The 23,388-nt window shown below is 33.9% G+C and overlaps 1 protein-coding gene across 2 annotated transcripts in view; it reads right to left on the bottom strand.

Moving 5' to 3' along the window:
* TET2 (tet methylcytosine dioxygenase 2) overlaps positions 1 to 23,388 on the bottom strand; it is a 124,999-nt gene that overhangs the window by 6,142 nt on the left and 95,469 nt on the right. Inside the window, exons 7-10 of one of the 2 annotated variants that reach the window (XM_072810137.1) lie at positions 13,580 to 13,730; positions 11,481 to 11,570; positions 3,461 to 3,598; positions 772 to 1,126 (exon numbers count right to left, since the gene is read on the bottom strand). In XM_072810137.1, coding sequence (XP_072666238.1) covers positions 772 to 1,126; positions 3,461 to 3,598; positions 11,481 to 11,570; positions 13,580 to 13,730 — 734 coding nt within the window. Of the gene's footprint in view, positions 1 to 771; positions 1,127 to 3,460; positions 3,599 to 11,480; positions 11,571 to 13,579; positions 13,731 to 23,388 lie in introns of those variants that run through there. The other variant, XR_012023199.1, reaches the window with a different exon arrangement.

The following is a 23,388-nucleotide window of genomic DNA, read 5'->3' as shown; positions in this document are numbered from 1 at the left end:
GACTTAATATGGCTAAGGAAAGGTATCTTATTCCCCTGCCCCATAAATGCTATTTTCAAACCTCCTATTTCAACAAATAGTATTGTTTTGGTTATCTAGGCTTACAATGTTGAAGTCAGTCTTAAATTTTTCTTTCTTTGTTCCAATGTTTTGCCATCAATGTATTGAGAATCATTTTAGGAACAATTGCTCCCCCCCCCTTTTTTTTAAGATTTTATTTATTTATTCATGAGAGACACTGAGAGAGAGAGGTAGAGACATAGGCAGAGGAAGAAGAAAGCTCACCTCAAGAAGCCCAATGCAGGACTTGATCCCAGCACTCCAGGATCACGCCCTGGGCCGAAGGCAGGTGCCAAACCTCTGAGCCACCCAGATGTCTCCCTTCCATCATTTTTTGGCTAAATCTTCACTGCTACCACCCAAACCCAAGCTTTTCTTACCATACTCTTGGATTGCATCTGTCTCCAAACTCATAGCTCCTCTGTCTCTAATTTGGCCTCCCTGCCACTGCTAGATTAACATTAATTTCACCATATCATAAAACTTTGCTATTTATTATATAATAGATTCCAAACTTCTCCCACAAGCTGGGGCTGAGGGTGCAATATCTCATTACCATCTCCAAGATCAAAGCTTGGCCCTTGGGACTTCAGGGAAGATTCTGGTATAAAACTAAGAACGTGACTGAATATAATTGGCCAAAAATAAAGATATTCATTTTTTTTTAACATAACTTTCAGAAAACAAAGATTTATAATACTTTATATTTACCTGCCAACTGTTTAGCCTGGCTTGCATTTTCAGTCTGTTTTGTACGAGATGAGGCTGACTTTTCCTTTTCATTCTTATTTGTGTTGTTCTCCAGAGAGGAAAGCTTTTCAGCTGCAGCTTTCTTGGCTTCTAGTTTCCTTTGTCGGCATGTCTTGACTGGCTCTGCTAACATCCTGACTTTCCGCCGAAAAGAACTCAGAACCTGAATGGCACCATTTTGTTTCTTCTTCTCTTGAGCTTCGACACTCCCAAACTCATCCACATCAGAGACTTTGTAGAGAGGCAGAACATGGAGCTGCTCATCCTCAGGTTTTCCTCCGATTTCTCGATTGTCTTCTCTAGTGAGGGTGCATACCTAGCAGGGAAATAAAACAGTACAGCCTCAGTTTCAGTCCAAAAGAAACGCGTGTGTGTGTGTGTGTGCGCGCGCGTATGTATCTTTCTCCCTCTCAGTATTTAGATTCTCGGTGGTGGTCTCTTGGACCAGATTAGTGACATGCCTATTACCAAGAACCGAGTCTGTCTGTTATTGAGGGAGATTGCATCAAAATGGTACAGGGAGACAGAGAAGTCCATGTTGATTTTCTTTTTTCCTTTTCTTTTTTTTTGAGTCCATCAGGAAATGTTACCTATGTTCACTTTGTTCTTCACATATATTTCTGATTCTAAGGAAAGAAGTGTCACCCACCAAAATGAAGCAATTGCCTACTTTTCACACATAGAAATAGATGTGAGAGATGTGGAGCCTCTTCAAAAAGTGGCTAAAAGTTTCTTCCTTTCTTTCGTTTCTCTTCTAAGCTATTGCAAAATACAAGGGGCTATTCTGAAAGGGGAAAAATCTACTCCTCTTGCTTTGCTAATTTAATGGTACTTTTTCTCTTTTGTTAACCACAGTCATATTGGTGTTGGCAAGAGATTATTTGTTGGCTTTTAGCATTTAGTGTTTTTGACTGATGCAGAAAAAATGTGATCATGATTATTTAAAGTGCACATAATACATAAAATCATTGGAAAATACTCTTGAATGCGATCATAACAGACTTACCTTGATAGATAACAGATGGTACTAAATGAGTTTTTCACCGCCTATACAAAAAGACTTCCAAATCAACGTCTCTGAGCACTTGCCACCTTTTCCCTCATGTTTATCCCTATTCTGTTCTTACCTAGTGCTGCTTTCCTTTGTACCTCATGGAAACTGTGACCTATTACAGGAAAAGTCCTCTTTACACAAAACCTTCTTGTCTCTGTCTTGTCTACTATCCATCACCTTGCTAGAGTGAAACATGGTTACTTTTAGGACCTACTATGGCTCTGATGATCATTTTTTCTTCCTAGAATCTAGCCTAGCCTCCTAATAGTGAGCAAGTGCTCAATACACAATTAGTGATGATTTTAGATATTATGGACAAGAAGCCTTGTGCTGGTCCTCCTGGATCAGAAATCCACAGGCTAATCTGCCACACAGCCAGTTTTTGCATGGCCAGTGAACTAAGAATGTTTTTTGCCTTTTTAATAAAAAAACAAAAACAAAGAATGTGACAGAGACCCTATGTAGCCTGTGAAGTCTAAAATATTTACTATCTCACCTTCAATACAAAAATTTTCTGACCTCTGCTCTAGACCATTAAACCAATACCTTTTCTGCTTCTCAAAAACTTCATACTATGTTCCATAAATTACTTCCTCTATTGCTTACCGCCTCCCTGGATTCTTCTCTACCCTAGACTATGGCTTTGGTCTCTGTATTCTATTTTTCATCTTAAGTCTCATTGGTCATCTTCCTCAACTACACATATATCCATGTTAATGACTCATTAGGTGGATTAATTTATAATTTCTTCATGTGAACTTTTTTGTTTATTTTTAGACCACCAATGTTTATTATATACTAAAATTCAGCATATTTAGAAAACTCTTCCATGGATGCCCAAGAAGACTGAATGTTCACTGTAGTATTGTTAGTGGTGACAAAATTATATTTATATCCATTTTTTATCAGTAGGAGAATGGATTTATATATTGTGTAGTATATTCATGCAATGAAATACCACACATTAGTTTTAAAAACCAGAGTTACATGTATTGATATAGTTTATCTCGCTACATGGAAGGCTACACCATAGACTCAGTTTTGAACACTACTCCACCCTAAGACCATATTCATTTTGCCCACTTACCAAAACCTCCAATTATATGGGCCAATCCACTTCACCCACTATACTATGTAGTTATAATGGGTTCTTTTGTACTTTGAATTTTCTATAGTAGTTACTATGCCATGGATGATATGCTTTTCATTTGTACTTCTCTCAGCAAGTGGTCTGGCACCTTGGCTTGTATGTGGCTTTTTACTTTACTGATTATAACCTACCAGATACCTGACACTGAATTTTGAAAGAACTTTTGGCAGCTAATGGTAGCTGGCAATGCATAGTTGCTGGTTTAGCTCCGCACCAACATTTACATGATTTTCATGTACTTCTCAACAGATTTCCAATAATGTGCCAACCTGTTATGAGAGTACTAGATATGCCAAACAAGGTCACCTTTGCAACAGCAATTCATTCATGAAAACACTTGTGCAATGACATCTACAGAGAACATACTCCTCTCCTCGCACACTGCTACCTTCCAGCCTTCCAGTCTTTAACAGGATGTGCTGCTAACCTGTCTGTACCTCACTTACCAATGTGCTGCCATTCTGCATGTTATGCAAGTCCCTATGGGCATGAGCACAGAAGTCCAAACATGCAGTGACCCCTGAGAATGGACGGCCTTCCTTCAGACCTAGTCGGCACTCTGGTGCTCTGTGTTCATATTCAATCTGAAAAATAAAAGCATGTGTGTGAATGTAAGTACTTAGGCATTTGAACTTCTTAGGCATACATTTGAGAAATAAGTGTAAGACCTCTAAACTGAACAGGTCAGAAAGACTCTCGTAGTATTTAGGCTATTTAGAACTTAAAAAATGTTGCATATTTTATATCCAGAAATACAATGGGATGACACAAAACAAACTATCTTGATATGGTAAAGTTTTTATCTTACAGTTTTGAGGTATATTTGACATACATTAAACAGCATATATTTAAAGTGTACTATTTGATTAGTTTTGACATGCATATATGCAAAACCATTGCAACAATCAAAATAATGTACATATCCATCATTCCCAAAAGTTTCCTCCTTCCCCTTTTAATTAATGTTACTTTCTTTGTTCCCAGGAAACTACTGACCTGCTTTCTGTCACTACAGATTACTTTGCATTTTCTATAATTTTATAATAAATGGATATGTTTTGAGTTAATTTTTACATATGGTATAAGATTAAGGGTTAGGATTAATTTTTTTCCATATGGCTACCCAACTGTTTGAACCCCACTTGACAAAAAGATTAAGCGTTGCCAATAAATTGCCTTCGTTGAAAATAAATTGATTGTGCATGCTGGATATATTTATGAACTTTTTTTTAAAGATTTATTTATTTATTCATTCAGAGAGAGCGAGAGAGAGGCATAGACACAGGCAGAGAGAGAAGCAGGCTCCACGCAGGAAGCCCGATGTGGGACTCGATCCCGGGTCTCCAGGATCACACCCCAGGCTGCAGGCGGCGCTAAACCGCTGCGCCACCGGGGCTGCCCATTTATGAACTTTCTATTCTGATCTTTTGATATATAATGGTGTGTTGGTTTGTGTGTGTGTGTATGTGTGTGTATGCCAAGATCACTGTCTTGATTACTAGTAAATATAGATCTTTAGTAATCTTGAAATCAGGGAGTAGAATCTTCAAATTCTGATCTTTTTGAAAATTCTTTGACTATTCCAGGTCCTTTGTATTTCTCTCTATATATTTTAGAATCACCTTCTCAATTCCTTCGAAATACTTGGTAACATTTTGATAGGTTATGTACTGAATCCATTGATTGATTTAGGGAAAACTGACATCTTAAAAATATTTAGTCCTGTGTTCCATAAACATGGTGTATATTTCTAGTTTGGGTCTTTTTAAACTTCAGCAATGTTGTTTAGTTTTCAATGCACAGGTCTTGTACGTTTCTGTCAAATGTCAAATTCTTATGCCTAAGAATCTTATATTTTTATGCTATTTGCTATTGGTTTTCACTACAATTTTTGTCTATTGCTAGTATATAGAAATACAATTGACTTTTTTATTTTGCAACTTTGCCAAGCCATTTATTAGTACTAGGAGTTTTTTGGTTGATTCTTTGGGTCTTCTCATATAGATAAGCATGTGTCTGCATATTAGGACACTTTCACTTCTTCCTATTCATTCTGTATGCTTCTTGGTTTTTTTCTTGCCTATTGCCCTAAAATTGTCAGTTAGATGTTAACAGAAGGGGTAAAATGGCTGTCCTTGTCTTGTTTCTAGTCTTAGGAGTAAAGCTTTCATTGTTTCACTATTAAGTATGAAGTTACCTTTCGGTTTTTCAGTTATGCCCCTTATCAGGCTGAGAAAGTTCTGTTCTATGGATGTTGAATATTGCTAAATGCTTTTTCCTCTCTCTATTGAGATAATTATATTTTCCCCATTAAGTTGGCTAATATGGTGAATCACATTGATTTTTGAATGTTAAAGCATTCCTGAAATAAAATCACTTGGTCATGATGTATTATCCCTTTTACACACTGTTGTGTCTAATTGCTAAAATTTTGGTAAGAATTTGCTCATCAATATTTATGGAGAACACTGGACTATAGCCTTTCTTTAATGCTTTTGTCTAGTTCTAGTATCAGGATATTTCCAGCTTCATAAAATGAGTTGGGAAGTTTATGCCTTTTTTATTTTCTAGAAGTTTCCATTGAATTATTATTATTTCTTCCTTAAATAATGAGTCAAATTTGGAAAGGAAAATAATCTGGGCCTGGAGTTTTTAGGAAAGTTTTTAACTACAAATTCAATGACTTTAATACATATAGAATGACTTAGAGTATTTATTTTTTCTTTAGTAAAGTTTTGGTAATGTGTGTGTTTAAAGATATTAATTAATTAATTGATTAATTATTGAGAGAGAACATGCATGCTCTTGAGAGGGGAGAGGGAATCCCAAGCAGACTCTGTGCTGAGCATGGAGCCCAATGTGGGGCTCGATCTCATGACTTGAGCTGAAATCGAGAGTTGGACACTTAACCAACTGAGCTACTCTAGCACCCTGATAATGTGTCTTTTAAGTACTTTGCCCATTCCATCTGAATTGTTGAATTTACTGGCATAAAGCTTTATTACTCCTTTAATGTCAGTAAGGTCTGTAGTGATGTAGGATCTCTAGACCCTGGCAATTTGTGCCTTCTCCTTTTTCCTGATTGAGCAGTCTAGAAGTACCAGCTTTGGTTTCACTGATTTATTCTCTTGTTTTCTGTATTTCATTTCATTCATTTAGTTTTTCCTTCCTTCTACCTTTTAGGGCTCAAATTGCTCTCCTTTTGCAAGTTTCTTAGAGTAGAATTCTAGGTCGTTAATTTGAGACTTTATAATTTTCTAATAATTGTTCAGTACTATAAATGTCTCTCTAAGCAAGGCATAATAGCTTAGAGATATTAATATCTTAATAATAATAACATAATAGCTTAGCTGAATCCTGCAAATTTTAATGTCATGTCTTCATTATCATTCAGTTCGAAATACTTTCTAATTTCCCTTCTGATTTATTCTTTGACTCATAAATCATTTAGAAATATGTTGCTCAGTTTCCAGATACTTGGAGACTTTGTGGATATCCTGGTACAGATTTTTGCTTTTAATTTTGTTTTACTGTGGCTAAAGAACATATTCTGAAATTTTAATACTTATTGATAGTTGTTTATGACCCAATATATAATTTATATTGATAAATCATCCTTGTACACTTGAAAATAATGTTAATTCTGTTGTTGGGTAGGGACTTTTATACTTGGTTAAAAGTGCTGTTCAAGTCTTATGTCTCCTTAATCATTTTGTACTTGTTCTAACAGTTGAGAGAGATGTATTGAAATCTGACTATAATTGCCAATTCATTTCTTTTCATAGTTCTATCAGTTTTAATAAAATGTGAAGTGCCATTATTAGATGCATACATAGGATTATCATGTTCTTTTGATGAACCAACCTTTTTATTATTATTAAATTATCCTCTTATAGTCTATAATATTACTTGCTATGAAATCTACTTTGCTATATTAATATGATCATTCCAGCTTTCCTTTGATATTAGCATGATATTTCTTGGTTCTTGCTTCTTTCAGTATCACAGTTGTTCAATATCAATGTGATTATTTGGTATCACAAACTCTGCCTTTTAATTGGGAGTGTTAAAAGCCATTTACATTTAATGTAGTTTTTTTCATATGGTTGGGATTAAATATACCATCTTGCTATTTGTTATGCAGATATATACATATATATGTATATATGTTTTTCCTATTTGTTAATATATTTGTCTTATCTTTGATTTGTTCCATATTCCTTTTAAGAAGGTTTTTGGGGCAGCCTGGGTGGCTCAGTGGTTTAGCACCACCTTCAGCCCAGGGCATGATCCTGGAGACCCGGGATTGAGTCCCACATCAGGTTCCCTGCATGGAGTCTGCTTCTCCCTCTGTCTGTGTCTCTGCCCCTCTCTCTCTCTCCCTCTCTCTGTGTGTCTCTCATGAATAAATAAAGAAAATCTAAAAAAAAAAAAAGACATTTTGGATTGACTCCATTTTATCTCTTTACTGATGGATTAGCTATACATGCCCTCTCTCCCCTACAGTGGCTGGTTGCTTGAAGGTTTGCAGTATATTGTCACTTCTCACAGTCTATATTCAAGAAATATGATACCACTGTATATATGACATGAGAACCTTACAAGAGAGACTTCCAATTCCCCATCCTCTGTGCTGCTCCTACATGTTATACACCTCAAAGTGCATTCGCTTTTAAATAGCAAACTACCATTTTTTAAGGAGATTTTTAAAATAAGGGAAAAGGTTTTTTATTCACCTATCTATTATTTATGCTTTCCATTCCTTTTTGTCAATACAGATTTCTATCTGGTATCATTTTCTTTCTGCTGGAGGGCTTCCTTTAACATTTTTAAAGTGTTAGTCTCCTGATGGCAAATTATTTCAGCTTTTGAATTTCAAAAGAAATATTTTGTCTTTACTTTTGAGAGTTGTTTTTACTGGGTAGATATTTCTAGGTTGACAGTTTTTTTTTCCTCTTTCAGTATTTTAAACGTGTTTCTCCTTTTTTTTTTCTCTTTCAGTGCTTTCAACATGTTTCTCCTCTATTTTCTTTTTTCTCTGATGTGAAGCTCACATTAGCAATAAGACTTACTATAAAATCAAGGAACAAGGCAAGGGAAGAGTATTTAGATATGAGAAATAAGGATAATATATTCAGTTTGGGGAAGAGACAAATAAAATGGTAGATTTTGATAGCACCCATAACCTTAACAGTTCTTCCTATGTACTGTGTGGGAAGATCACATGGCTTTTGTTTTGATATCTAAACCATATTAAGACATATGGATGATCATTGCCTATAGTACCTACCTTGCAATATAAAAAACACCTTATCCATTCACAGTCACTGGTTGATTTAATTTATATAGACCTCTATTTTTTATTTTTATTTTTTCCTTTTCAATTTCTTATTTAAATTCTAGTTAACATAGATGGTAAAATTGGTTTCAGGGGTAGAATTTAGTGACCCATCACCTACATATAACATCCAGAGCTCATCACAAGTGCCCTCCTTAATACCCATTACCCATTTAGTTGACCTCCCTCCATCAACCCTCAGTTTATTCTCTATAATTAAAAGTCTCTTAGAGTTTGCTTCCCTCTCTTCCCCTCCCCCTTCCCATATGTTCATTCATTTTGTTTTTCAAATTCCACATATGAGTGAAATCATATGGTATTTGTCTTTCTCGGGCTTATTTCATTTAGCACAATACAATCTAGTTCCATTCACATCACTGCAAATGGCAAGATTTCATTCTTTTTGATGGCTGAGTAATATTCCCTTGTATACATATCTATGTGTGTGTATACACACATGTGCACACACACATATCACATCTTTATCCATTCACCAATTGATGGATATTTGGGCTCTTTCCATAGTATGTATGTAAACTTTATTTTGTGGTAAGAATACATAATATGAGGTCTACCATTTAAACAGTTTTAAGTGTCTAAAACATTATTGCTGACTCTAGGTACACAAACAGATCTCTAGAGCTTGTTTATGTTAATTGAAACTTTGTGCCATTTATTTGTACATTTACACATAAACAAATACTGAAAGATATCTAAAGAGTTATATCTAATCATCTTGTTATAACTAAAATTTGGGGTACTGTTATATTTTGGATATTATAGGTTTAGGAAATACATAAAGTACTCCAAACATAAGGTAATAGGGTGGACTATAAATGCTTAAACATCAGGTGTGTATGACATCATCTATAATAAGAATCAAATGAGTAAGAACATCAATACTCTCCTTTCCCCAGCTAAAGCCATTATATTAATGGCACCTATAATAAAATATATTCAACAGAAAATGGCCAAACTTGAAATCTAGTAAGATAGACTTAATTCATTTTCTTTTTATAGCTTGACTTATTGTGTTTCTCACTCAGAATTATTTTACAACAGGACCAAAACATCCCATATACTTTTCTGTGATACTTACCAAAGTAGATAAGGCTGTAAAATAATGGTATTAACAGCATTAAAAAAATTTTTCATAGACATCATATACATTTCTAAAAACCTAAGCTGTGACATAAAACAACTTTCTAAACAGATCATCATTATCAAATTTGCCTCTTTGCTCCCCCTTTAAAAAAGAAAGAGTTGAGGTTTGGGGAAAGTGTTAAAGCACAAAATAGCAACACAGCTAAATCATTAAATGAGTATTGGTCCCCCTCCATCTGTCTCTGCTAGGTGACTAATCTAATCCCATTAGTCTTTAATGTTATTAAATGATGATGTTTGCCAAATGTACTCCTCTTCATAATTCCCTGTACCCCCTGTTGCTGTGTACTCTGCTCTGGCTACCTTTATCACCTCCACCTTTCCTCCATCTAGAAGTCTTCCTCTTTCCCTTAAATCTTTAACCTCTCTTACTCTATTGTGCCTTCCCCCAACATTTACTTCACTGGTTTCTTGTCCTCCAGTCAAAAAATGTCAATGTGCTCCAGAATCCTGTCTGTAGCTCCTTCTCTTCTTTATAATCCCTACTCTGAAAAACTGCATTCACTCCTATGTATTCAGTTACAACTACTTGCAATTTGACAACTCCCAAATCTACACTGCTAGCCTCGATTTTTCTCCTGATTTTCCATAGAATTATCCTAGAATTATATCAAACATAGTATGTCCAAAATGAAATTTATCATTTCCTCCTTTTGCCCCCAAACTTACTGTTTCTCACTGACTCCAAATACTAATTAAGAGAACCACCTGCCTAAGCCAGTAATTTGGTGGATCCTCAAATTCTCCCTTTTGTTTATTTTCAAATCCAACTGGTCACTAAGTTCTATAAGTTCTACCTCAAATATTTCACATACTTATTTTCTTCATTCTGTCACTACTGCCATTTCTTTAAGACTTTAACATCTCTTGCCCAATGACTGCACTAGCTTACTTCTTCTCCAATTTAATCTTACACTAACCTAAGTTGTATTTCATTTAATTTGGCTTGTTGAGTGACCTTTTTAAATTAAATCACTTCATCCTCCTCTGCCCCCAGCACACACTTAAAATGCCCCAGTGGTAGCCTTCTTACATACAGGATAAAGTCCAAATATCTTTATGTGATCTGCAAGCCCATTTGTGACCTTACATCTTGACTTTCAGGGAGAACTTTTTCTTCCTTCAAAAGGGAGAACTTTTCTTCCTTCAAAAATGTGCACGCCTTTATTTTAGCTGTTAGCACATTATTCTGTAACTGCTATTTTATATATCTCTGTCTCCTCTACAGAACGAAATCCTTAAAGACAGAAATCCTATATTGCTCGTCTTTATGTTCAGTGATTAAATACAGTATCTAGTTTATTATATAAATACATATGTGTATATATATGTTATATATACTAAATATAGCAGCTAGCTTGTATACATTCAAAACTTCTATTGTTGATGTTATAATGACAGGGGAGGCTGTATAGATTTTTTCCTCCTTCAAGAGCATTTCTGGACAAATCACCTAGCCTCCAAATAGGTACAGCCTAGAACACATCTATAAAATAGGAAAAAGATGTTTTGCTTGGTTCATGGAACCAAATTAAAAAATTGGACCTTTCTGGACACATGTATGTACATTTACAAAGCAGTACACTCATAGCTTAATATGTATAGATATATATGTGAAAACAGTTAATATTAATAGATTGTTAGAACCTATGGTTTAGGCCACATAATTTTAATTAATCACCAAAGTCTGCTTACAGAAGAGAGATGAGAACAAAATTAGTAGATTGAACAGCTTGTGAGACTTAAAAGCTCATTATCTTTACAGATTAAAAGACCAAAAATATGCTTTTTTGGATTATATAATTCTTATGTACTAGAAACAGAACACTGTGGCTTCACTAATTTGGAAGAGGAAAAATTAGAAAAATAAAGGAAAATCATTGCTTTAAAAACATTTTTAGAGGTAGGTAGGTCATCAGTAATAAGTAAACTGTTCCAATCATTGTCAATAATTATAAACTTACCTGATTATTATATGCATCAGGTGCAAGTTTCTTGTATGTCGGTGCCATAAGAGTGGACAGGTTTTGTAAATGAGACTCCAGTTTCTCTTCCTGTATAAAATGAATAATTTTATGCATTAGATTCTAAATCCTTTCTATATGAAAGGAGGCTATTAGTTAAGGTTTCCCCCTACAGCCTAGATCCAAATGACAATATATAGAGTTATTCTTGTTAAATACTTAAAGTTCCTTAACGTGACTATTTCTAAGTAAAAAATATAAACCATATATCATCTAGCTTTTTGGTATTTTTATAATTTTAATTAAGTTTGTACTCTGTATGCAGATATTTGGCATTTTATAAATATAAGCCTACACTAGTAATAGGGTAAGGAGAATGAAGCCATATGTCTTAAAGAGGTCACATTCTCCACTCCTCCAATTAGCTGCCAAGGAAGATGAGCTATTGAAAGGATTTGTTTGGCTCATATATTTCCAACTTTTATATATATATTTAAAGATTTTATTTATTCACGAGAGACAGAGAGGCAGAGACACAGGCAGAGGGAGAAGCAGGCTCCCCACAGGGAGTCTGATGTGGGACTCGATTCCATGACCCTGGGATCATGCCCTGAGCTGAAGGCAGGTGCTTAACTGCTGAGCCACCCAGGCATCCCATCCAATCTTTGTATTTTTTAATGTTCATAAAAAAGCATTCAAAATTTGAAAAGATCTTTCCATTGAACTAAAAATGATTAGATGCTTCAAATATGGATAAAAGTCTCAGAACCAGAATGTGCTAAAGTTTACTTGAAAGGAGAAATATTCAGTTATGCTCTCACCTCTGTACAAAGAACAGATTTTCCAGGTAATATGCTTATACAATGGTAGGTGATAATACCCAGTTATTCCATTCATACTTAGAAGTTCTCATTTCACAGTAACATTTCTCTAAAAATCTTAAGTATAACTCTACCAGGGAGTTACATCTCTTATTTGTATTTTAGAAGGTGAGAAGGCTTCTAAGCCAAGTTCTCCTACCTACCTGAGGGAGGATATTCTCAGCCATCCCCCGGATTTGCTTTATATTAAATTTGGTGAAAGTGATAAACATTTATAAAACAGTGGTAAGAAATGCTTCCCAGTGTGGAAAATTAAAGTGCCTGATGACATGTAAAATTGTTATACTTCATTATGCTTATTAAGTATTTGTATTTTTTTCTTATGAAAAGGGACATCTAGCCCATTTAATAAAGTTTATTAAAAATATAATCCTGTGAAAAAATTTATATGATTTCAAGAGTTTTTGTACTTTATTAAATTTCCACCTATTTTAGAGACCCAAATAATAAAGCTAACAGATTTTTCATTTAGAGGGACATATCAATACTATAATGTACATAGTATAACTGTATATTTCAATTGCATTTAAAGTTTGGAAAGATAATTATAAGGTTCATAGAGTCACTAAACATTTGGTCATATCTAAATGGTAAACATACTGGGTGGTTTTTTGATTATTGAATTAGCACCCTCTAGAAGCTACATCCAAAAGTTGTTAAAATTTATATCCATCTGTAAGTTATATTTTGAGAAATATGTAATATCAATTATACTTGTATATTAAAATCTAAATATGTTTTAATTACTTGAATGCACTCATAGTTATCATAATATAACTTTAAACTAGCAAATCTCATGGTATGAAAATCTGAGTCTTCAGTAAAGACTCTTTCTCAGGTGATGTTGCAGTGATGAACATGACTTCTATAATTCAGATTTGAAAAATGAAAGTTTTAATAATAAAATGTTAACATTTAGTTTTAATACCAAAGTGATGGTTCTTTAAAACTCTGGAATCAACATAAAAGTAAGCACAAGAGGCCATAGGTATAAAAAGTTTATGCTGTTCGTACTTTACTACTTTGTTATTAATGTTTATTATGCTAACTTTATCAAAGATGTGTATCTACAGTTTAGCTAAACTCTTAATTTACCTCTGAGATGAAATTCTTTATGTTAATGAGAGTTTAAGAGAATATGTTAGACTGCTTACTTCATCTGTACTCATCAATTCTCCATGAAAATGAAAAAGATTATATATCAGGAAGTAAACAAACCTCTTTTGGGTCATCCCCAAGCAGCTTAAATTTTCTTGGGATCTTGCTTCTGGCAAACTTACATCCATTGTAGTACATGCTCCATGAACAACCAAAAGAAAAGGAGGCACCACAGGTCTCGGGATCCAACCCTTGACAGGCACAGGTTCTCCTGAGGAATCAAAGGGCCAAGTTCAAAGCTATGGATAACACTTATCTAGGCTACCAATCTTGGATTCTGGATGGCTGCATATAAAAATGGGTGCAAATTAGTCCTAAAAGAAGTTTATATTAAACTTGCCATAACCACATAAGAAAAGAACTGTCTTATTTTATTATTTTTTAAAGATTTTACTATGTATTTGAAAGAGCATTAGCAGGGGTAAGGGGCAGGAGGAAGGGGCAGAGGGAAAGGGAGCAGCAGACCCCCGGCTGAGCAGGGAGCCCAATGTGTGGTTCCATTCCAGGGCCCTGGGATCATGACCTGAGCTGAAGACGGTCAACTGACTGAACCACCAAGGCACTCCTAAAACACAATTTAAACAATTTTTTTAATGTAGCATGATACATAGAAAATTACACATAATTTTATAACTTGCAAATTCTCACAAATAAAACATACCCAAGTAAGTAGCACCCAGAGTAAGAAACAAATATACACTGGTACTCCAGAATCTCCTCTATATTTCCAGCACTCCTCTAAACAGCACCAGCAACAATAACAAATCCTGGGTAGGGCAGAGAATCTAGCTTCTGGAGTAACTACATAATTTAAAATGTCTAGCTTCTATGTTGACCATAGTATAATCAATACAGAGAAAGAAAGATGTTACTAAGACTATTAAATGAAGACTTTGACTTATTATTTCAGGTATGTTCAGAGACCTGAAGGATGCCCTGCTTAATGAACTAAAAGTAGGAAAACAATGTTTTCTCAAATAGATGAGATAAAAGAAGTAGAAACCGTAATAACAAAAGAAGTGGCAATTTTGGAACTGACAAGTAAAATAGCTAAATTAAAAGGCCATTAGAAGGATTCAATAATAGATTTGAGTAGGGGAGAGAAAAAGCAGTGGGGAGAGAAGTTGAAGATAGGTCAATTGAAATTATCCATTCCAAGAAACAGGAAGGAAAAAGAATAAAGAAAAAATAACAGATCCTCAGAGACCTGTGAGGATACTGTCAAATATACCAACATATTCATAATAAGCATCCCCAAAGTAAAAGAGGAGAGTAAGAGTATGAAGTAGGAAAACTATTTGAAGAAATAATGACCCCAAACTCCCTAAATTTGATGAACAACATAATGTACACACATTCAAGAAGCTCAGCCAACTCCAAGTAACATAAAAAACTGTTCCAAACCTAGACTAATTATAGCTGTTGAAAGCCAAAGATAAAGAATCTTGGAACCAACAAAAAAAGAACTCCTCATGTACAAGAGATTTTTCAGTAAGATTAACAGCTGATGATGCATAACCCACAATGAAGGCCAGAAGGCATTGGGATGACATACTTAAATGTTGCAAGAATAAGAAAACTATGAAATTCTATATCTAGCAAAACTATGCTTTAAAAGTGAATAATAAATTGAGGTATTTCCTGATGAATAATCTGAGAGTGTTTATTGCTATTGGGCCTGCTCTACAAGAAATACTAAATGGAGTTCTTCAGACTGAGAGGAAAGGACACTAGATTGTAACTTGACTCCGTATGAAAACATAAAGAACACCAGTAAAAGTAAATACATAGGTAAATAGAAAAGACTTTACATATGTTGTTTTTAACTCTTTTTCTATATGATTTAAAAGCAACTTATAAAGTAGTAATTATAAATTTGTGTTAATGTACATACAATGCATAAAACTAGATGACAATAAAACCACAAAGGAAAAGGGGCGAGTAAAGCTATATAGTAACAAAGTTTCTGTACAATACTGTAATTAAATTGGTGTTACTCATGGGACGCCTGGGTGGCTCAGTGGTTTAGCATCTGCCTTTGGTCCAGGGCATGGAGTCCGAGGATCAAGTCCCACATCGGGCTCCCTGCATGGAGACTGCTTCTCTCTCTGCCTATGTCTCTGCCTCTCTCTCTCTGTGTGTGTCTCATGAATAAATAAATAAAATCTTTTTTAAAAATCGGTATTACTCTAAATTAGATTGTTATAACACTCAAAAAATACAGTAAAAGAGTGACAAGGGAATTAAAATGATACAGAGGAAAATATCTTTTGCACACAAAATAAGGCAGTAAAGGAAGAATACTGAAACAAAATATATATAGAAACCAATAATAAATTGGCAGACATAAATCCTACCTCAATAGTAATTACATTTACTGTATATGGTTTAAATAATAAAATTTAAAAGGCAAAGACTGAAAAAAAAGATTAAAATTCCAAATCTATGTCATCTATAGGAGACATGCTTTAGTTTTAAAGATAAAAATAGGCTGAAAGTAAGTGGATATAAAAATATGTATCATGCAAACAGTGATCAAAAAAGAACTAGAGTGGCTATAATAATACTGGACAAAGTAGGACTTAAGACAATATTACCAGAAATAAGTACATTTTATAATAATGAAAGGGTCAGTCGATTGGGATGTAATAATTATATATGAACCTAAAAACCAAGCACTGAAATACATAAAAGTAAAAAATGACAGAATTAAAGGGAAAAATAGATTATTCAGTACTCCACTTTCAACAATGGATATAACTACACAAAATTAAGGAAGAAAACCTCTGGAAATCAGCTTAGCCAACCAATATCTAGAGAACATTCTGTCAAATAATAGAATGTATTCTTCTCAAGTGTACATGGAACTTTCTCCAGGACAGATGTATGTCTACTGCAGGTTCTAGCCAGGAAAATTTAGGCAAAAAAAGGAAATAAAGGCACTCAGATTGGAAAGGAAGAAATTAAACTATCTCTATTTGTAGATGACATAATCTTGTATATAGTAAATCCTACATAAGGATTTACCAATGGAATCACTAATAGATTTACTAATAGATTCCTAAGGAATCTACCCAAAAAATTAACACTAATAAACTAGTTGAGTAAGTTTGCAGAATACAAGTTGAATACATAAAAATCAATTGTTGCATGAAGACTAATGAAAATGAAGAGCTAACTGAAACAGAGATAAGCAATATGCCTTATAAAAAATTCAAAGTTATGGTAATACTCACTGGACTTGAAAAAAGGGTTGTTGAAGTCAGTAAGAACTTCACCAAAGAGAAAGAAAATATAAAAAATGACCAGTCATAGCTGAAGTATTCAGTAGCTGAAATGAAAAATATCCTAGAGGTAATCCACAGCAGATTAAAGGGTGCAGAAGAACAGATCAGTGATCTGGAAGGCAGGAGATGGAAAGCAACCAAACGGAACAACAAAAGGAAAAAGAATTTTAAAAATGAGAATAACTTAAGAGACTCTGCAACATCATTGAGCATAACACTCATTCACATTGAGGGATCCCAGAAGGAGAAGAGAGAGAGAAGGGGGCAGAAAACATATTTGGAAAAAAAAATAGCTGCAAACTTCTCTAATATGCAGAAGGAAACAGAATCCAGGTCAGAAAGCACAGAGAGTGCCTATACGATGAACTCAAGAAGATCCACACCAGGATACATAATAACTAAAAAGGAAAAAAGTAATGATAAAGTGAAAATTTTAAAAGCAGCAAGAGAAAACAGTTACATATAAGGAAAACTCCATAAGGCTATGAGATGATTTTTTAGCAGGAATTCTACAGGCCAGAAGAGAGTGGCATTATATATTCTAAGTGCTGAAAGGATAAAACCTACAATCAAGAATGCCTACTTTACCCAGCAAGATTATCACTCAGAACTGAAGAAGAGATAGTTTCCCAAACAATAGTTAAAGTAGTTCATCACCACTAAACCAGCCTTATGAAAGAGGTTAAAGGGAATTCTTTAAGTGGAAAGAAAAGACCATAACTAGAAGAAAATTATGAAAGGAAAAATTTCACAGGTAAAAGCAAACATATAGTAAAGGTAGTAGATGAATCACTCATAAAGTCAGTGTGGAGGTTAAAACAAAACCAGAAAAATAAATTGTATCAACAAAACTTAGCCAAGGGATAAACAAAATAAAATGTTGTAAAATATAATATCCTATACATAAAATATGAAAGGGAAGCAAAAATTTAGTGCTTTTATGTGTTCAAGTTTAAGTGTCATCAATTTAATAGAGATTACTATACACACACACAGGATATTCTATATGAGCCCAAAGGTAACCACAAACGAAAAACCTATAATAGATATACAAAAAATAAAGTGAATGAATCCAAACATAACATTAAAGAAAACTATCAAACCACATGGGAAGAAAGCAAAAGGAGAAAGGAACAGAGAAAAACTACAAAAACACCAGGAAACATTAACAAAATGGCATTAAGGACATATCTAACAATTACTTGCTTGCTTTATGTATGTATGTATGTATGTATGTATGTATGTATGTATTTATTTTTAAGATTTTATTTATTTATTCATGACAGAGGGGTGGGGAGAGGGAGAGGCAGAGACACAGGCAGAGGCAGAGGGAGAAGCAGGCTCCATGCAGGGAGGCTGACATGGGACTCGATCCCAGGACTCCAGGATCAGGCCCTGGGCTGAAGGCAGTGCTAAACCGCTAAACCGATGAGCCACCTGGGCTGCCCACAACAATTACTTTAAATGTAAATGAACTAAATGCTCCAATCAAAAGACATAGGGCGACTGAATGACTAAAAAACTAGACCCATCTATATACTGACTACAAGAAACTAACTTAGATTTAAAAATACACAGACTGAAAGTGAAGGGATGGAAAAAGTTATTCCATGCAAATGGAAGTGAAAAAAAAATGGGGTAGCAATATTTATGTCAAACAAAATAGACTATTTTTTTTGTCTTGGGTTTTTAAAATTTAAATTCAGTTAATTAGCATATAATGTATTATTAGTTTCAGAGGTACATAACATCCAGTGCTCATTACATCACGTGCTCTCCTTAATATCCATCACCCAGTTACCCCCTCCCCCTCCCCCCTTCCTCTTCAGTTTGTGATTATGATTAAGAGTCTCTTATAGTTTGTCTCCCTGATTTTGTTTTGCTTTTTTCACCCCTTTTCCCCTATGATCCTCTGTTTTGTTTCTTAAATTCCACATATGAATGAGATCATATGATAATTGTCTTTCTCTGATGCACTTATTTCGCTTAGCATAATAGACATTAAAGCAAAGATGGTATAGTAAGACACAAAGAACAGCACTGCATAATGATAAAGGGATCAATCCAATAAGAGGATATAGCAATTGTAAATATCTATGCACTCAACACAGGAGCACCAAAATACAAAAAGCCAATATTAATAGACATAAAGGGAGAAATTGACAGTAATACAATAATAGTAACACTCAAATAAATAGATAGATCAAGGAAACAGTGGCTTTGAATGACATGTTAGACCAGATGGGCCTAAGAGATATATACAGAACATTCCATCCAAAAAACAGCAGAACATTTTTTTTTCAAGTACACATGGAACATTTTCCAGGATAAATCATATATTAGGACAGAAAACAAATCTAAATACTTTTAGGAAGACTGAAATCATATCAAGCATCTTTTGACCACAATAGTATAAAACAAGAAATCAACTGTAAGAAAAAAAAAAACTGGAAAAAACACAAACCTCACGAACACATGGAAGCTAAGTATCATACTACTAAATAACTTATAGTGTGTCACCTGGGTGGCTCAGTTGGTTAAGTGAATTACTCTTGGGTTCAGCTCAGGTCATGATCTCGAGGTCATGAGATTAAGCCCTGTATTGTGCTCTACGCTCTGTGTGGAGTATGCTTGAGATTCTGTCCATCCCTCTGCTCCTCCCTCATGCTCTCTCTCTCTTACTCTCTCAAATAAATACATAAATATTAAAAAAAAATAACTAATGGGTTAACAAGAAAATCAAAGAGGAAGTAAAAAAAAAAAGAGATACATGGAAACAAATGAAAAGTAAAACACAACAGTTCATAATCTTCAAGACACAGCTAGAGTAGTTCTCAGAGGGAAGTTTAAAATGTTACAAGCCTACCTCAAGAAATAAAAATCTCTTATACCCTCACACCTAAATGATTTAGAAAAAAGAAAAGCTCAAAGCTAGTAGAAGGAAGAAATAATGAAGATTAGCACTGAAATGAATGAAATAGACTAAAGAATAGATCAATGAAAAAAAGAACTGGTTCTTTGAAAAGATAGATTAAATTGATAAGCCATTAGCTAGACTCATTAATAAAAGAAGAAAGAGGGCTCCAATAAAACCAGAAATGAAGGAGGAGAAATAGCTGAAATCAAAGAACTATAAAAAATTATGATAATATTATGAAAATTACATGCCAACAAATTGGACAACCTGGAAGAAAATGGATAAATTCCTAGAAACATACAACCTTCCAAAACTAAATCAGGAATGAATGGAAAATATGAAGAAACCAATTACTAGTGACAAAACTGAATTAGTATTAAACTCTCTTCAAAAATCTAGGACCACGTGGCTTCATACATGAATTCTAGCAAACATTTAAAGCAGAGTTAATGCTTATTTTTTCTCAAACTATTCCAAAAGGAAAAATTCACAAAGGAAAGCTTCCAAATTCATTCTATGAGGCCTGCAGTATTCTGATACTAAAAACAAAGACACTATAAAGAAAGAAAACTACAGACCAATATTTCTGATGAAGATAGATACAAAAATCCTCAACAAAATAGCAAACTGAATTCAACAATACATTAAAAGATTCATTCAGCATGATCAAGGGGGACTTATTCCAGGGATACAAGGTGGTTCATTATTCACAAATCAATAAATGTGATATATTAATAAGAGGAAGGAAAAACAGTATGATTATCTCAATACATGAAGGAAAAGGATTGGACAAAATACAATATCCATTCATGATAAAATCTCAACTTACATGAGCTTAGTGGGAATATACCTCAACATAATAAAGACCATAAACCCACAGCTAATGGGGAAAACTGAAAGTTTTTCCTTTCAGATCAGGAACAAGGCAAGGATGTTCACTCTTACCACTTTTATTCAACATAGTACTGGAAGTCCTAGCTGTAGCAATCAGACAAGGAAAAAAATAAAAAAAAAAATCCAAATTGTAAGAAAGAAGTGAAATGCAGATAACATGAGACTATATAGAGAAAATCTTAAGGAATCCACTAAAAGCCTATTAGAACAAATAAGTGAATTCAGTAAAGCTACAGGATATAAAATTAATATACAGAAAATGTGTTTCTGTACACTAATAGCAAAGTAGCAGAAAGAGAAATTAAGAAAACAATTCCATTTACAATTGAACTAAAAAAACACTTAGGAATATACTTAACCAAAGAGGTGAAAGACTCATACCCTGAAAATTATAAGATGTTTATGAAAAACATGGAAGACAACACAAAGAAATAGAAAGTTATACCATGCTCATGAATTGTAAGAATTAATATTGTTAAAATGTCCATACTACCCAAAGCAATGTACAGATTCAAAGCAATCCTTTTCAGAATACCAATAGCATTTTTTTTTTACAGAAGTAGAACATATAATCCTAAAATTTTTATGGAACCACAAAATACCCCAAATAGCTAAAGCAATCTTGAAAGCTAGAGGTATCACAATCCTAGATTTCAAGATACACTATCGAGCTATAGTAATCAAAACAGTATGGCACCGGCACAAAAATAGACACAGAGATCAATGGAAAAGGATAGAGAATTGAGATATAAACCCATACTTACATAGTCAATTAATCTATGAAAAAGAGGCAAGAATATACACTAGGGAAAAGACAGGCTTTTCAATAAATGTATAGCTACAGGCAAAAGAATGAAATGGATGGCTCTCTTACAGCATACACAAAAATAAACTCAAAATGAATTGAGAACCTAAATGTGAGACCTGAAATAAAACTCCTAAAAGAAAAAAATGAGCAATAATCTTTTGGACAGGAGACTTAGCAACATTTTTCTAGATATGTCTCCTCAGGGAAAAGTAATAAAAACAAAACTAAACTATTGGGACTACATTAAATTACAAAGGACAACAGAGGACACCATCAAGGAAACAAGACAAAAAAAAAACCAAACCAAAACAAAAAACAACCATACTAAATGTGTGAAGATATTTGCAAATGGCATATCTAATAAAGGGTTGATATCCAAAATATATAAAGAACTTCTATAACTCAAAACAATTAAAAATTGGGCAGAGGACCTAAATAGACATTTTTCCAAAGACATATAGGTGGTCAACAGACGTATGAAAAGATGCTCAACATCATGAGTTATCAGGGAAATGCAAATCAAACCACAATGAGGTATCACCTCATACCAGTCAGAATGATTAGAATCAAAAAGAAAAACACATGTTGGTGAGGGTGTGGAGAAAAGGGAACTCTTATGCACTATTGGTGGGAATGTAAATTGGTGTTTTCACTGTGGAAAACATTATGAAGTTTTGCCAAAAAACTAAAACTAGAAATACCATATGATCCAGTAATTCTATTACTAGGTACCTGTCTAAATAGCCAACATATGAAAGTAGCCTAAGTGTCCATTACTAGATGAATGGATAATGAAGATGTGGCATATATACAATGGAATATTAGCCACAAAAAAATGAGACTTTGCCATTTGTGACAACATGGTGAAACCCAGACAGTATTATGTTAGGTAAATACATCAGACAAATACCATATGACTTCATTTATATGTAAAATCTAAACCACAAAACAAATGAACAAACAAAACTCCAAAGAAACAGAATCATAAATACAGAAAATAAACTGATTGGCAGAGATGAGGGTTGGGAAGATGGGTGAAATAGATTAAGGGGGATTAAGAGGTACAAAATTTCAGTTATAAACTAGGTCATGGGGATAAAAACTACAGCATGGGGAAAATAGTCAATCATACTGTATATAATATTGTATAATGACAAATGGTAACTACATTTATCCTGGTGGGCATAGTTTAATGTATAAAATTGTCAAATCACTATGTTGTATACCTGAAACTAATATAACATTGTATGTCAACTCTACCTTGATTAAAAAGAATCACAAAAAATAACTGTATAGGTATGCTAGCAATGAACAGTCCAATAATGAAATCAAAATAATTCCATTTAACAGCATCAAAAAGAATAAAATACTTAGAAATTCAACATAAGTGTGTAGGACTTGCATACTGAAAACTATAAAACATCATTGAAAGAAATGAAAAGCCCTAAGTAAGTGTAACAGCCTCCTTTGTTAACCAATTGTAAGACTTAATATTGTTAAGCTGTCAATACACCCTACTGGTCTGCTGATTCAATAGAACCCCTGTCAAATCCCAGATGGGGAAATTGACAAATTGATCCTAAAATTCTCAAGGACATGAAAAGTATCCATAGCAGTAAAACAAAACAAAACAAAACAAAAATTCGTAAAACATTGGAGGAAATATAGAGAAGTGGTGGTTGCCAGAGAGGAGGTGATACGTGAAATGAGCAAAACAGGTGAATTTCAATTTCAGAACTTACTATAAAACTACAGGAATCAACACTGTATATTATTGCCATAGGACAGATATGTGGGTAGGTTAATGGAATAGGTAAGTCTCAAAACAACCCATACCATCTTTGTCAATTAATTTTTAATGAGAGTGGCAAGACCATTTAATGCAGAAAATAATCTCCTCAATAAATGGTGCTGAGCAATATGCAAAAGAATGGTATTGGACTCTTAAAATCATAAAATTAAT

The sequence above is a fragment of the Canis lupus genome, chromosome 33 (genome assembly GCF_048164855.1).
Source record: "Canis lupus baileyi chromosome 33, mCanLup2.hap1, whole genome shotgun sequence".
Taxonomy (NCBI): Eukaryota; Metazoa; Chordata; class Mammalia; order Carnivora; family Canidae; genus Canis; species Canis lupus.
Note: the sequence above shows the minus strand (reverse complement) of the source record. Positions and strands in the feature narration are given on the sequence as shown.